Below are 16,807 nucleotides of genomic sequence, written 5' to 3'. Positions count from 1 at the left end.
GGATTATCAATCTGATTTAATTAATTACTATACGGCATATTTTGAATTTAGTACTATTTAAATATACCAAAAAAAATCATTCGGTATATTTTTAGTATTTGTTGTATATTTCAAGAATAAATATATAAATATACCAAATATATCTTTTGGTATACTTTTTTTATAGTATTTTTGTGGTATATTATTTTGGTATTTTTTATAATGTACTACTATGACAATACACCAAATATTGCCGTTTATATATTTCTAGTATTTTCGTGGTATATTTTATAATTGAATACTATATCAATAGACCAAATATTGCCTTTGGTATATTTCTAGTATTTTCGTGGTATATTAAATTAGTATATTTTATAATTTAATTCTATATCAATGCAACAAATATTGCTTTCGGTATATTTTGGTATTTTTGTGGTATGTTATTTTGGTATATTTCATATATAGTAAAATATTAACACACCAAATATTGCCTTTGGTATGTTTTATTATTTTTGCGGTATATTTTATAATTGAATACTATATCAATATACTAAATATTGCCTTTGGTATATTTCTAGTATTTTCGTGGTATATTAAATTAGTATATTTTATAATTTAATACTATATCAATGCACGAAATATTGCTTTCGGTATATTTTAGTATTTTTGCAGTATGTTATTTTGGTATGTTTTATTATTTTTGCGGTATATTTATGTGGTATTTTTTAAATAAAACCGCACAGTTTTCCTTGAATTGAAAATGGATGACATGTATGTCACAGTCGAATACACTCGACTTGTTTGCTTAAGAATTTGGTTGGTTCATTTGTATTTCAGTTGCTTCTCATCTCTAACTTAGTTCGAGAACCACTTTGCAAATGGTTCAAAAGCTAGGTGCAAATCTAGGTGCAATACGTTGTGGCATTTCTCTGCAAAAAAAAAAAAAAAAAAAAAAATCGAAAGTCATTTATGAGCGCAGCACAATCTCGATTAAGATTCCCGTTTATTGGTGCATTTCGCAGTCATGAGACCAAACAGACACACAAAGACAAATTTAAAGCAAAGAGTGGAGAGTAAAAAAAAAACGTGTGGCATAAATGATAAAATTGCATAAATAGGCAAATGAACAACGGTTAATCAATAAGCTAAAAAAGATTGAATAATAATATTTACAATAACAACAACAACAACAACAACTGTTGGTTGGTCAACTTGATCAGGTTGGTCCAGACAGTGAGAGAGAGAGAGAGAGAGAGAGAGAGAAGGGGAGAAGCCGGCCGGAGTAGCGACAAAATCTTTGGCATAATTTACATGGCGGTGATCTGCGATCGTCGTTGATTGCTGCCCGGATTCGACTTCGGCTTCAGCTTCAGCATCAACTTTAGCTTCGGCAATCGAGTTGCCCTGCTAATTGCAAGCAAAGCAAAGCAAAGCAAAGCGTAGCGAAGCCAACGCGTCGTATGTGTAATGCGGTTAATCAACGATGATAATGATCATGCTGATGATGATGATGATCATGATGTTGCTGCTGCTGCTGTTGGCGACGGCGACAAACGGCCTTGAGGCCAGCAGCAGCAGCAACCAGTTTGGTTTGTGCTTACGAAATACCAAAGAAAGAGCAAGCAAGAAGAGACAGACAGAGAGAGAGAGAGAGAGGTAGAGAGGGGGAAAGAGAGATCGTTGGTAGAGTAGAGCAGTGATCGCTGATCGCAGAGAATCCCCCGAAATGCAAGTGAATGTCGCTGCTGGGTTTTACCCCCCAACAGCAGCAACAACAACAGCAACAGCAACCAGAGCAACCAAAGCTGAGCTGAGCAACTATTAAGTGCTGCAACTTTGGCGCTGACTGAACTTCCTAGTAAGTCGCAGCGCCATTGAAAAAACACGACTGCGTTTCAGAAAGTATAACACCAACAACAACCACAGCAACAGCAGCAACCACCACAGCAGCAACCACAGCAGCAGGTGTGAATGATTTAGTGTTAACATGGCCATAACCAAAAGCCAACAACAGCGCGCTCCTGCTGAACGCGCCATCTCGCTCTAACAGTTATGTTGCCCCTCAGCCGGCGTCGACGTCGGCGTCAACGCTGGCAGCGACTGCGACTGCAAACGGCAACGGCAACAGCAACGGTTTTCGATGGTTGTTGCGTTCATCATTTTGCCATTTCACGTTCAGCTGGCAGCGAAATCGAAAGTGATTGCTCCGACCGAAAAAGCTGCGCCAAGATCACAAGCAACAAAATATACTAAATATATCCCGAATAAAAAAAAAACAAAGTAAAATATATATAAGATACAAAATTGAAAACTAAACGAAATTATATAAATCATATTAAAACAAAGTAATAAATATTGAATATTGAAAAACAAAGGCGAAGCGATCGAGCGATCGACGACGACGACGACAATTTCATGGTATAAGAAGCAGCAACAGTTGTGCGTGTGTCTCTGTGTGTGTGTGTGTGCGTGTGTATGTGTGTGTACTTGTATGTGTGTGTGTGTTGGCCGCATATAAAGGCAGCCGCTTCAAGTGCCGCGACTTCATTTTACATGCAACGCGAACAAACAAAAAACTCAAAAAACAAACTTGAACAAAATTTCCGCGATAAAACAAAAAACAGAAAAATATATAAAAAAAAAAAATTGTTTTCAAACTAAATTCCATTTTCAATTTTTGTATTCAATTTTTTTTTTCCTTGGGTAATTTTTTCAACATTTCTAACACACACACACATACACACACATCGACTCACACATAGAAGCGCAGCCACATGCAAATGTTTTATATTTTTTTTTTGTTCATTGGTTGGGGGGAGGCTGAAGTTGATTTTTGGAGATTTTTAATTGATTTTGTGTCGAAAAAAACTTCAAAGTGAAAAGTGAAAGTGCAACAACAACACCAACAACACACACACAATATTGTGAATATAACAAAACAAGCAAATTATAACAAGAGCACAACGAAAAATACTACAAAAAAAGTAAACAAAATCAAAAACAAATCGAATCGAATCGCGTTCGCGTTCGCAAAATAATCGATAAATGCGAAATTAATCAATAAAGAAATTCAGTAATTTTACTTAAATTTTTTTCTCATTTTTTTAATGTTTTTATTTTTCAATAGTTGAACATTTGACTTTCAAAAGTGCAAATTCAAATAAAACCAACAAACAACAAATAACGAAAACAACTTGAACTGCTGCAGGAGCAAAAACAACAACAACGACAACAACTACAAAACCAACATCAACAAACAATCACACAAATAGCTAAAATGCTGCTCAAAATGTGAGTATTAAATATTACATTTCAATTACTTAAAACGTTGGGACAAAAATGGTGAGGAGGACAGATCTAAATTAAAAAGTTTGCAACACAAAATCAACCACAAAAATTCGAGAACATACACTTTAATTAAGCTCTTTGATGGCCATCAAAGCCATAACGCATCAGTTATCAGCGAGAGAGATTGGAGTTTGTATACCCAGTATCCAAAGGGTATTTTAACAGACTGAATGAGGTATCTCCGACCCTATAAGGCATATTCTTGATTAGCATAAACAGCCGACGAGACGATAAAGTCGTGTTCGTCTGTCTGTCTGTCCGTCCATCCGTATGAACTCCTAGATCACAGAGACTATAAAAGATGGAGCTATAATTTTTTTCGACAGCAATTGTTATGTTTGCACGCAGATCAAGTTTGTTTCAAATTTTTGCCACGCCCACTTCCGCCCCCGCAAATCAAAAAAAAATCGAATAACAAGTGTAATTTTAAAGATAGAGCTACGAATTTTGGTATATACAATAATTACTATTGTAGTTATGATTCCTGAAAATTTGGTTGCGATCAGATACAAATTGTGGAAGTTATTAAATAAATACTTTTGAATGGGCAAAAACGCCTACTTACTAGGGCTCTTAGTTGCTTTGGCTGACAATCTGGTATATTGAGCCGTCTATGGTATATTTTGAATGCGGTACTATATCGATATACCACATATACCATTTGGTATATTTTTAGTATTTTTGCAGTATATTCGGTATATTTTGAGAATAATACCGCAAAATACATTTCTTTTATTCAAAATGGGTAGCGGGTATCTCACAGTCGAGTACACTCGACTGTAGCTTTCTTACTTGTTATACTTGCGATGCATAAGAAATGCGTTTGTATGAGAAACTACTGTTCTTAGTTGCTTTGGCTGACAATCTGGTATATTTTAGTAGTCCATATAGAACTAAAATAGTACTAATCAATATACCAAATAAAGCCTTCGGTATATTGTAGTAGCTTTGCGGTATATTTATGTATTTGGCATATCTTAAGAATAATACCGCAAAATCCACAAAGCTCAGCATTTGATACCAGAAATGTTTGTAAGATCTGTTTAAAAAGGATTTAATAAAAATGTCTAAAGAATTGATTGTCTCAAATTGCAGTTAAATCGGTCGAATCAGAAATATGCTAAAGTAAAGCTGAGAAAATTATAGACAAGAAAATAGCATCTTGAAATATAATTTAAGATAATTATTGCTATTAAATTATATTCTTTGAAGTGCAACAAGTTTGCTATCGATGAACATTTCAAAATGATGTAAATAGTAATTGAGTATTCGTAGTTTGTTCACTCATTTTTATGCAACAAATAAAGTCCTAAATTAATTGTTTTAAGCCTGCTTTACTTTCAATTTATATTTAAGAATAACAATTCTTAATTTGTCTTCAGCTGAGCATTAAGTTTCCCAAATCTGTTTCGAGTAGCAAATTTCTTGCACTTCGTTTGCTTTTTCGTTTCTTCCTTTTAATTTGTGATAAACAGTTTTTGCTTGTGGTATTTATTCATTTTACTATTTCTGTTGTGGAGTATTGATTTAGTTGCGCTTGTCGCATTTGATGCGCTTATCCACTGCCCAACAAGAAAAGTGCCTCGAGCACATTGCGTATACGCAGCGTGTGCGTCTGGGCAATTGGCCAATTTTACGGTTAACTGCATTCTGGATGCCAGCTTTGCAGCTTTGGCCACAAGTTGCAACAGCAGCGAGCACCTTTTGACATTAGCCACACACACCGAGAAGTTGTTGTTGCTGTTGTTAACTTGGCCAACTTGTTGGTCAGTGATTACCCATAAACATACTCTCGGGCACAACAATGTTGTTGCTGTTGCTGTTGTTTGAGGCAATAATCCCTGAGTAAAAGGATGCAAGTCTTCTCTTCTTCCTCCCCTCGCTCCTCTTCACCCTCTTGTCTGTTGGTTTACAATGTGAGCCAGCTGCAGCAGGCACATAAAAATGCGATGTTGCAGCTTTTTATGACAGACCAAAGCTGCGCAGCCTCGAGAGTAGTGAAAACACACAGCACATGAATTTGGCATGCAGATTGTGTTGGCCTTGGTCAACAAGTTTGCTTTGCTTGGGCATTAAAAACGGTGAAACAGACAGACGGACAGACGGGCAGTCAATCAGTTGTGGTCAGTCAATCAGTCAGTCAGTTAGTGAGTTAGTCAGTTGTTTAGTCAACTAGTTGGCCAATAAATAAATATGACAGCCTTTTGACTGCTTTTTAAACGGTTATGCAAAAGGCCAAATGCAAAGGCCAAAAATTCCCAAAAAGCCAGCTACTAATTGGCTTTGGCTTCGCTTCGGCTTCGGCTTCAGCTTCAGCTTTGGTTTCTCTTGTTGAGGCTGCTGCTGCGTGTTTGAAAGGTCAACGCGAGGCAAAGCGTTGGGCTCGAAGATGGGGAGTCAAAAACCTTTTTGCAACGCATCCAACAACAATGCAATGCAATGCAAAAAAAAAAAAAAATGATAAATAAAAAAACGTATTTTACATTTGAGCAACATTGTTGCTGGTGTTTGTCTGTGAGTCTGTTGTCTGCTGCTTGTTGCTGCTTCACTGCTCCCAACGACGTCAATGGCCTCCAGCTAAGACACACACACACACACCTAAGACATACACACACACACTCCTGAAGTGAGACAACGACGCCGCATCTAATAGCCAAAAAGCGTCAAAACGCATGCGCGGCTGCCACGCTTCATTTTTGGCTTTTAGCTTTTTTTTTTGGCATTTTTTTTGTATTTTAATTTGTGGCCAACAAATGAATTGCCGAATGAAAAATACAAATCGCATGCATGCCACACCCAACACACACACAGACACTCATACATACACTCTCCCCCACAATCAAAGCGAAGCTATAAGAAAAACGTCGCCCAGTTGCCAAGTGGCCTTTCCAATGTGAGATCGCCAGCCAAACAGACAGCACAATGGGAGGGCAGCAACAACAACAATACCAACAACAACAGCAGCAGCAGCTGGCAATGCGAGTCATTCGTTCATTCACTCTCTCGCTTGCTCGCTCACTCGCTTACTCACTCAGTCAGTCAGTCAGTCAGTCTAACGTTACATGCTCAAAAGTACTCGCAATACTTGGCGCACTCACCCCCAAATGCTCAGTCCCGTTACTTACTCCTACTCTAACGGTTAATCAGTCATTCACATTCACAACACACTTGCCGTTGTTGTTGTCGTTTGCTTTGCTCTCTGACATTGTGTCACCGTGGTGCACAATCAATTGAACACGCCTTGAAAATAGAATGTCACATTAAATGCAACGCAACGCAAAGAAAATTAACTCGAAGAGGAAGTAAAAGTGTGTGTGCCTAGAATATTGTCAAGTGAATGTCCGAGGGGTGTGACTGTAAAAGCTGTGATAGAAAGGTTGACTGAGAGTTCAATGTAACTCTCTAGAGAACAACTTTTCAAAGGTGCTAGCTAAAGCCGGTTACATTTCTAAAGAATTCTAATTAAAACATGCGAGTCATGTTAATGAACAGATTTCTGTTGGGACTCGAGTGTGTTAAAATAATATTGATATAAAATGTCAATCTAAGTAATTGTTGTTATTTTTAAAACAGTTACTATAATTTTTTCGTTCCATTTAAAAAGTAATGTCAAACCAAGTATTTCTTTAATAAAATAATATCAAATAACAAAAATGATTTGTTGTTCTTCGTTCAATTATAAAAGGTAAAACCTTTTATAATATAAATGACTAATAACAATACAAGGGTATGTTGTTTTTAAAGCACACACTATTTAAAAAGCAATGTAATTCCCTCTCGCCTATTTCTCAAATGAAATATGATTCTTATATTCAAGTTAAAGACTTTTCTCATATTAATCACAATCGTCTCAACTATTTGTAAATAAAAATATAAAACTTACCAAACAGATTCGATAATTGACAGTTGTTCCTGGAATAAAAAAGGAAATAAAAGGGAATTTAATGTCAAAACTATGCTAAATGCAAATATTTGTCTAATAAGCTTGACATATTTCAAAACGTTTAAAACTGCAACTGCTAGCCAAAGCAAATTGTGAAAAATGTGCAGATAAACAGATAGTAAAACAAGCACACATAAAAAATGAAGTAAAATTTTAAGGAGTGACAGTTACGATGGCATAGTCATCAAATTATCTACCACAATCAATCATTTGGATAAGTTGCACTCTTCCCGTCGAGCGACACAACGAACGATAAATCAAGTCAACAATTATTCGCCATGTGGGCGTATTAATGGTTTTTCCTCAATTTTTTCGTGCCATTTTTGGCATATGCCAGCCCACTGTGCCAGCACGCCAATATTGCACATTGTTCGCTGTTGCTCAGTGCGGATCTCTTGCATTGTGTTCGGTATATTGTGTCAGTGTGTGTGTGTGTGTGTGGCGATGTGCGCATTGTCACCTCATGCATAACATGTCCAAGAAGTCGGACAGCTGACTCGAAAACCACAAGCACACCACTGCTTACCTACCTCCCCCTCTCTCCCTTTCCCCTCCCTTGACATGGGCTTGATGTTACCTCAGACAACACAATTAGAGCTAAAGCGAATGCCAGACTATATCGACAAGTTATAGACATGCCAAATGCCCTGTTCTTCTTCAGTCTTTTTCTATTTTTCTTCTGCAAACTTCTACAGAGAAAGGTCATTCGATAGTTAATTTTAATGATTTAAATTACTGAAAGCTCTTAATAGATTTTAAACATTTTAATTTCCTTTAAGAGTCGTAGAATATTTAACATTTATCGACTTGAATTTTATGCTTTTAGAAATGTTTGAAAGTTCTTCGGAGACTTTAGGAACTGAAAGGTCACTTACTAGTTACATTTGAATACTGTAATTTACTTAAAGTTCTTTATAGACTTTAAGCACTTCAAAAGTTGTTTAAAGGTCTTTTAATATTTAACATTTATGGACTTGAATTTTATGGTTTAGAAATGTTGAAAACTTGTTGAAGATTTCTCAATTTACAGGCAATTTGTTAATTGGAAAGTTAATTACATTTGATTATTACAGAGTTTTTATTGATGTATTGAAACTCTATATTATGTAGTTGTATTCAGCTGCTACAGAACTTAGAAGAGACTCTAATTTCAAAAGGGTTTGTTATATCGAACCCAGATGAGACTTAGATTTACATGTATCCAATAACTTCCTTAATATACATATATATTTTTCTGTTTTTATTGCATTTCAAAGTGGATTTCATTAAAAATATATTCATTTTTGTATGCATCTCTAGCTACTTTAACAGGCTTTATCACATTTATGTGCATTGCATTTTATAGCATTATCAGTACTTGAATATTAACTGAATAACTAAGTAATTTGACCTTTAACTAGCAGCACTTCACTTTAATTAGCTAAGCTCACCAAATACTCTGTAGAATTGTGGATTTTATGAAAATCTCTATAACACTCCATTGGAATTTATGAATTACAGCAAAAATATAATTTTGTTTGTATTGCGTTCATCACATCCCATCGACATTCGTTTAACAGTTGCTGGGTATTTGCGAAAATAAAAAAGAATTGCTCCTCTGCTGGCAATTTGCACGATGTGTAGACATAATTATAACTTTTCTTGGAGCCATTGTTTCTTGGGCCATTTGGGCTGTCAGTTGTTACTGTTGTTGTTGTTGTTGTTGCTAGTGTTAGTGTTGTTGTAGCTGTAGCTTTAGCTGTTGCTGTTGCAATTAAAATAAGTTGAAGTTGTCTACCTTTACAACGAGCTGTTGTCGAAACTTGTTCGCCATACAGAAAAGAGAGAGAAAAAAAAGCGAATGGGGCTGCAAAACGATGCCAACTGCACATAATTCAAAATGTTAAAAGTTATCGTCAAGAGCGCCAACATATGGATTGGGAAGCAAAGAGAGACAGAGATAGATAGGGAGAGACAGGAGAGAGAGGAGGGAGGGAATTTCGAGGCGACCCGCGACCCCGCTCGAGAGTCTTGTCTTTAAGATATCGAACATTTGCCGGCTCGGGAGTTGAACCTCGAGACTGAGGCTGGGCTCTGTTGAAATGGCCAACGAAATCGAAATCGAAATTGAAATCGAATTCGAAATGGGTTAACACCTTTTGTTCGAAAACCGGTTCGATACGTTAACGTTAACATTTACATGAACGTTAACAACATCGACTACTACGCGCATTATATGCACATATCTGTCTACTATACTATATATGTATCGTATATGTATATTCCTTGTCTCAAGTTTCCCGACATCGACTTCAGCTGGCCGGTGGACAGTGGTCAATATTTTATTTGATTTTATTTCTTATTTACTCTCTGTCTTTCTGTCTCTGCTTTTCATTTTGTGGTTTGCCTTGAGCCATCGTTGGCAACTCGCTGCTTTCCCCCTCTCAACATCCACCTCCCTTCCTCACTCCCTTGCTACAATCATCATCGACAACTATTTGGTTGCATCGCAATGCGGATTCGCAAAGCCCAATGAACTATTGCTGCAATTGCACGACATGACGATCGCATGCACAATCTCTTCATCTACATAAAAGACCAAAGAGATTGGAGTAATGAAATTGTGAAAGGTTTTTTTTATTTGTTGTTGTTGTTGATGCTGCATCTGCACAAGCAGCATATCGACATCACTCCAATCACTCTGCGTTACGGCGTCCAAACATGATTGATCATTAGACAGCGATCAGCACGCGATGATCTTTGCCTAAAGCCAAATCAATCATCCCCTCCTTAGCTGAGCTCCACTTCAAACCAGATAAGCACAATCATTATTATTTTCGGGCGTAATTTGATCAAATGATTTAATTATACCCAATCAGTGTTCAATTTGGGGGAACGCAATGGGAGACTAGGTCATGATCATAGTGAACCGAGACTCTAGCAGCCAGACAGTTTGAATAGACACGCCGTAGACATTGACTAGACACCAAAACCAACCCAAACCAAACCAAAGCAAACACAGCAACGAAACTGATTTGAAATGCAGATAGAGAAAGACTTGATTTTTAATACAATATACACTTTAGCACTTTTATTTTCGGAGAGCTTAAGGCTTGATTGGCTTCATTGTATTAATAGCAGCATTAGTGGGAGAGTGGGTCAAGTTCATTCCTAGCTGATTAACAAACCCGCAGCAGATGCATCTTTATTCAATTTGATTGCAATACATAAAGCTAATCAGGGTCAAGCTCTGATGTAAGAGTTTCCAGTGAGGAATGCCAGTCAAAGGTGTTTTAAGTCTTTAAGACTTCGGCTCTAAGAGTATGGAAATGATGAAGAGAAAGAACCGAATTGAAGTCTGCTTCAATTGAGAAGGAATCACAAAAAAATCATTTACTTACTCATTCCCAAAAGAACTTGCTTAATAATACAAGATTTCAATAAGTCTAGCACTCCTCTTGATGCTTATAAAAATCTTTCTAGTTACCCGATTTACCCCTTCAAGGCTCTTAGGTCAAAAACGTTACCCTGACCGAATAATGAAAATTCCCTTGAAGTTGCTTAACATAATCAATTATACTAATTGAACACTCTCCTTTTCCTTCTTTGCAGTTGTCTATTAGGCTGTCTGGCCATGCTGGTGGCCAGCGAGGAGCTCGCCACGGTGCCATTGGAGAAGCAACTGTCCGATCCGCTGGTGAAGCGCGAAGAGTTCGAGACAGCGCACAAGGTGCCAGGAGCGAGCTCGCAGGGCGACGAAGGTTTCCACACATCGCACAAGATCAGCATTCGTTCGGCGGATGGCGGTGATTACTCCATGAATTTGCTGGCCACAAAGGAGCGCCCCGAACTGAATCCCGTGCTCAGTGCGCTCATCAACGAGGATGTGATGAAGAGCATCGAGGCGAAGCGTGCCATCGAGGAGGAGGAACTCGCCGAGGTGCGTCGTGAAATCGAGGAGGCTGCCCAAGCTGAGTTGGCTCTCAAGTCGAGCACCGATCAGCCAGCCCTGCCGTTGACCACACCACAGCCAACGGCGGCCAAGAAGATCGACAATCTGGACGATGACATGCTGGTCGATCCACACGATGAGTTTGTCAATCAGAACTTTGCGCTCGACGGCGCCGGCAGCGAGAACAACAAGAAGTCACGCATCGAGATCAAAAAGGGACCCAACGGCCAGGACTACGAGTACGAGTATGTCTACTACTACGAGGATGAAGAGGATGCCAATACCGACAGCAAGGCGAAGCCAGCTGTGGCCGCTCCCGCTGCCGTTGAAGCCCCCGCCGATCTGGACACACGTGGCAAGACTCGCTACTCGAACATCGATCGCAGCACGGCGGCCACGCCCAGCGAGAACAGTTTGCAGAGCGGCAAGGCCAAGGGACGTGCGGCCAGCAACAGTGTGGATACCTCCGAGGACATTGAAGCCGAGCGTCTGCCGTTGAACACTCGTTTCCCCAGCCGCGGCAAGAACATTGATGTGCAACCGACACCGGCGCTGGACTCGCTGGAAACGGCCGCGGAGCGTAAGAAGATCAGTGTCAAGCGTCCCAGCCTCGAATTGGTCGACAGCGAAACCTTCAATACCGATGAGAAACAGCAGAAGGGTTCACGCAACGGCGACAAGGAGCTGAAACCGGTGATTGCCGTCGAACAGGAGGCAGCTGCCGCAGCAGCAGCCGCCGCAGCAGCCAAGGCAAAGGAGCGTGACAGTGAGAGCGACAGCGAGATCACCGCCAAGTTGGATGATGAGACGGAACAGACAACGCCATCGATGGAGAAGGCTGCCCTCGATCTGTATGCCATACTGACCAACGAGAATCTCAACATGGAGGAGACAACCGCTGCCGATGGCATCGATGAGACCACCCTCAGTCCCGATACCGCCAGCACCGATGCCGACGATGCCACCACAGTGCCCGAGGAGCTGTCGTCGACAACGACAACCACAACCACAACGACCACAACCACCACCACAACGACGACAGAGGCACCGACCACAACCACAACCACAACAACAGCGGCACCTTCGCTCTTTGGCGGCCGACGATCGGGTCTCAATGGTCTCGCTGGACGCAATCGCTTCAAGTTGCGCGAGGGCGGCTCCACAAGCACCACAACAACCACTGAGTCGACGCCCACAGAACCCACCAAGACTGGCAGAAGTAAGTGAAGCAGAAAGTCCCTAAACTCAAGGAGGGATAAACTTCGAAATTGGGTATTTAGCTTTAGATTTTTCTGAATGGATTGCGCACATGAACCTAAATCACACAGTCTAACATACTGAGGATACTTTATTAACCCATAAAGTGAAAGTCCCTTAGTCCCCTTTAAATAGTTTTACACATGAACGTCAATCACACTTTCTAAAATACTAATTATACTCTCTTAATCCTGATGATCCCGCAAAGTGAAAGTCCCTTAGCCCTTTTTGTTTATATACCCTGGGGTGTTTTTATACTGAAACCTGAGGATATTTTGCATAGAGAATTTTTGCCAAGACAGTGCAGAAGTCCTAAAAGTTTCATGAAGAGTCTTTATTTTAGAGGTTGCCCCGGGGTGTTTATTATAGTTTTTGAACCCTGAAGAGTTTTTCCATAGCGTTTATTCAAGACGTTTTACCCAAGACAACTCAGAAATTCTAAAAGTTTCATGGAGAGTCTGTATTTTGGGCATTTGAAGGATCTCACCCAAACAGTTCCTGGCTAATCTGCAACACTCATTATTCTCCCAACATTGCTTCAGGGTTTTATCATTATGAGACTGCTTGTTCACCTAGATTCTCTCTTCCGCAGATCGTTTCTCGCGTCCCTCAATTGGCGGTCGCTCCCGTCCCGGTGCACGCACCACCGCCAGCCCTGAACCCGCAGCCGAAGCTGCTGTTGAGGAAGAAGCTGCGCCCGTCAAGGAAGTGAAGCCCGTGAGCTCCGGTTTTGCACGTGGCAGACGTAAGTAATAGAGTTTCCGTATGTTAAAGACAGATGTCTGACGTCTCGCCTCAATTTACAGCACGCAACCGCTTCAACCTGCGCGGCACAAGCACATCAACCACAGAGAAACCCGCTGGTTCAGCCGATGAGGAGGGCTCCGATGGCGCAGCCAGCTCTGGAGATGCCGCACCCAGCACCACAGCACGCAGCACACTGCGCAGTCGTCCCGGACTGAATCTGCGTGGACGCAGTCGCATCACCACCACCAAGGCGCCAGCTGCCGACAGCGGTGCTCCTGCCGAGGAGGGTAGCCAGGGTGAGGAGGCGGCAGCCAAGACATCAGGAGCCGCGCCAGCTGCTACTGCTGAGTCTGTGCGTCCGTCACGCTTTAATCTCCATCGTGCCGGTGGCAATCGATTGCTGCCACGTGGTAAACTGGGACGCGCTGGCGCCAGCACCGAGGCACCGAAGGACGCGGCTGAGGATTCGGCAGCGGATAGCAGCCATCACAATGATGTGAAGGGCAACGAGGCGGAGGCCGGCGAGACCGGTGAGAAGACTGAGGAAGGCGATGCCGCTGCCGGCAGCGCTGCCAACCATGCCGGACCCGTGTCCGGTCTCAATCGCCTCAAGAACCGTCCGCGCCTCAATGCGTTGCACAAGACTGATGCGGCCAAGTCGAAATCGGCTGCCGCAGCCACAGTAGCCGGCGGTGCCGCACCAGCTGCTGCTTCCGCCTCGCCAGCGTCGTCGTCGCCGTCGTCGTCAGCGGCGGTGGCGCCCCGCAAAATCAATCCGCTGCTAGCCAAGCGTCGCCTGCATCTCGGCGGCGCTGCAGCGGCTACCTCGACCACAGGTAGGTTGCTCGTCACGAATGCCTTGGGGTATTCTTCTGACTAACTAAATCCCAAAAAATACGCTTGACTATCCAGAGCATTCTTATTACATCATTATTTTAGGATGACCCGCTCAATCTACCTCCTAGAGACACCCTTGAGCTCCTCCTGAAATACTTCCCAACTCAGTAGATTAGTTCCTAGTGGTTTTCCCGAGATGTCAAGCTCTTTCTAAATTCAGTTCTCCCCTTAGTAATCTAATCACATAATTATTTCAAGATGATTCTCTCAATATATGTTACAACCGAAATATTCGCTCTTCGTCCTAAGAACAGCCCTCCTGAGCTCCTCCTGAAATACTTCCCAACTAAGTACGAGGAATTGCTCAGCAGATTAGTTCCTAGTGGTTTTCCCGAGATGTCAAGCTCCTTTCAAGTTCTTTTCAAATTCGTTGACATCATTATGTCGAAATGATTCTCTCAACTTGTATCCGAAGTATTTTATCTACCTCTTCTGAGGATCTTACGAACAAAGTACGAGGAATTGCTCAGCAGATTATTTCCTAGTGCTTTTCCGGAGATGTCAAGCTCTTTTTAAATTCAGTTTTCTCCTGAGTAATCTAATTATTTCAAGATGATTCTCTCAATATATGTTACAACTGAAATATTCGCTCTACGTGCTAAGAACAGCCCTCCTGAGCTCCTCCTGAAATACTTCCAAACTAAGTACCAGGAGTTGCTCAGCTACTTATTTCTTTTTAAGCTTTCTTTTAGTTATCTTCCATCACATATCTAAAACTCCTTTTAAGTTTGTTTCTTTTTGAGCTCCGTTCAAGTTCATATCGAAACTTTTCTCCCAAGTGATCTTCCGCAGTCTTGTGTCATAAGTTTAACTCTTCTTTACTCTACTTTACTCGAATCTACTAAACTCTTGTGTCTATTTTACAGAAGCACCCGCTGAGGAGGAGCACGCAGATGGTTCCGCTGAGCAGACAGCAGCCAAGGATAATGCTGGCGCTGCGGCAAACTCTGAGGAGTCCGGCGAGGCCAAGGAGCAGGAGACAACTGAGCCCGCCGAGGCCACAACAAAGCAGCAGGCACGCGGTTTGGGTCTGCTTGGACAGCGTCGTCGTTTGCCCCTGCGAAAGCCCGGCACCATACTGTAAACCGGTTAACCGGTTCATCCGCTGACCCGTTAACCCGTTAGCCCGTTAACAGCAAAAGCAACAGCAACAGCAGCAGCCCGTTTTCTTCCGTCTACTTCCACTTCCAGCGTGACACTTTCAACGGATGATGCGGAAATGAAGCTGTAGCGGAAGTGCAGTGGGCCCTCCCGCTCCGCCCTTCTTCTTCTTCTTCTATCCCACATTCTCTAAACCCCAATCCTTGCCCACAGCCAACCGCCGCTGCCCTCTCGCTCTCTCTTTTCTATTTCAACTTCCTTTAGACTTTTTTTGGCGCTTTCTTTGACTTCCAATTCCAATTCCAATTTCTTGTGCTGCTACACTCCTAATTTGAGTGGCGCCCTCTGTGGGCGCACTCGGCCAGCGATAAATATCTTCTGTAATATGTTGCTTCCTTTTCTTTCTTTTCCCCATTAACAACTCTTTCTCTCTCTCTCTCTCTTTTGTCTGTTTTCGTTCTTAAAACGCGATTAGCTTTTTACACATACAATAATTAAAATATTGAAATATATTATTTAAGTTGTATCCCACTTTGTGAACAAAAAAAAGTCACCAAAATGAAGAAAAACTAAACGATGGAAAAAAACTAAAAAAACGCGAAAAACGCAGCCACTTGTAGACCGTTAAGATTATAAAAAAAAGAAAAGAAAAGAAAAGAAAATTCCATTTATGTTGGGCATGTCAGAGATGATAATATAGAGCTCAAGATCTTGCACGATGTTATGCAAGATGTTATAATATAATCCCTCTTTCTCTCTCTCTCCCCCACTTCTTTTTTTTTTGATACACTATAAACAAACGACTTTTAATTATACGTTTTTAAATAAACAACAACAAAAAATAAGTAAAAAGACTATACGAAATATTTCGACAAATGGTTTTTTATTCGACAGCAATTACAGCTCCATTTCAGCATTAATTATGCAATTATAAATGAAATTAGCAATAAGCTGCGATGATGAATCGCTCTTCCCTGCCCTCAGACAGACAATTAAAAAGTGGCAACAACTGAGCGAATGGATAAGCTTGATTGCATTAAAGCATTTGCTTCACTTGTAGTAGATAAAACTACTGACGGAATCCAACTTTTCAAAGAGGGAAAAGGGAATAAATAAAAGCCAGACAGAGTGAGCATCAACTGCAACTTCAAATAAATTGTTCAATAAATTGTACTCTTTAGTCAATCTAAAACAATTTGAAATTGATTACCAAAAGTGAATGAGATGCAGCGTAAATCATTTAAAAAAAAGAAAACAAATTGAACAGCAATTTGATACAGTACAAGTTGAGTTTTCTTCATACTGAAAATAGCTCTAAGTAGCTCAACACATTTGAAATCTGAACAGCAGCAGAGCTTAAGCTATAGTCGATTAACACAATAGCACACAATAACACAGAAAGAAAAAACCTGATAAAATTAAGAATAAAATCTTGAATCAAGATTATATGAACCATAGAAAATCAAGCGCGCTAAAATCAAGAAAACACTCTTAAATCAAGATTGTTTGTATCTTACAATTTAATAAAAAAGCTTTATTCTTATACCAAAATCAATATTCTAAAAAAAAATTCGCAAAATCGTGAAATTTTGGTTCACGAATGG

General features: G+C 40.6%; 1 protein-coding gene across 2 annotated transcripts; it reads left to right on the top strand.

The window, feature by feature from the left end:
- Positions 1 to 2,155: 2,155 nt before the first annotated feature.
- On the top strand, positions 2,156 to 15,865 carry LOC117577810 (mucin-19). Of its 2 annotated transcripts, none has more exons than XM_052004906.1 (6): positions 2,156 to 2,259; positions 3,107 to 3,270; positions 10,862 to 12,420; positions 13,051 to 13,203; positions 13,265 to 14,041; positions 14,969 to 15,865. In XM_052004906.1, the coding sequence occupies exons 2-6, from the start codon at positions 3,257 to 3,259 to the stop codon at positions 15,184 to 15,186; spliced, it is 2,721 nt and encodes a 906-aa protein (XP_051860866.1). In that variant the 5' UTR covers positions 2,156 to 2,259; positions 3,107 to 3,256; the 3' UTR covers positions 15,187 to 15,865. The 2 variants fall into 2 exon arrangements, with proteins under 2 accessions (XP_051860866.1, XP_034118632.1); XM_034262741.2 differs by lacking the exon at positions 2,156 to 2,259 and adding an exon at positions 2,323 to 2,397.
- Positions 15,866 to 16,807: the final 942 nt, after the last annotated feature.

Source organism: Drosophila albomicans, chromosome X, assembly GCF_009650485.2.
Source record: "Drosophila albomicans strain 15112-1751.03 chromosome X, ASM965048v2, whole genome shotgun sequence".
NCBI lineage: Eukaryota > Metazoa > Arthropoda > Insecta > Diptera > Drosophilidae > Drosophila > Drosophila albomicans.
This window is presented reverse-complemented; position numbering and strand designations above follow the sequence as displayed.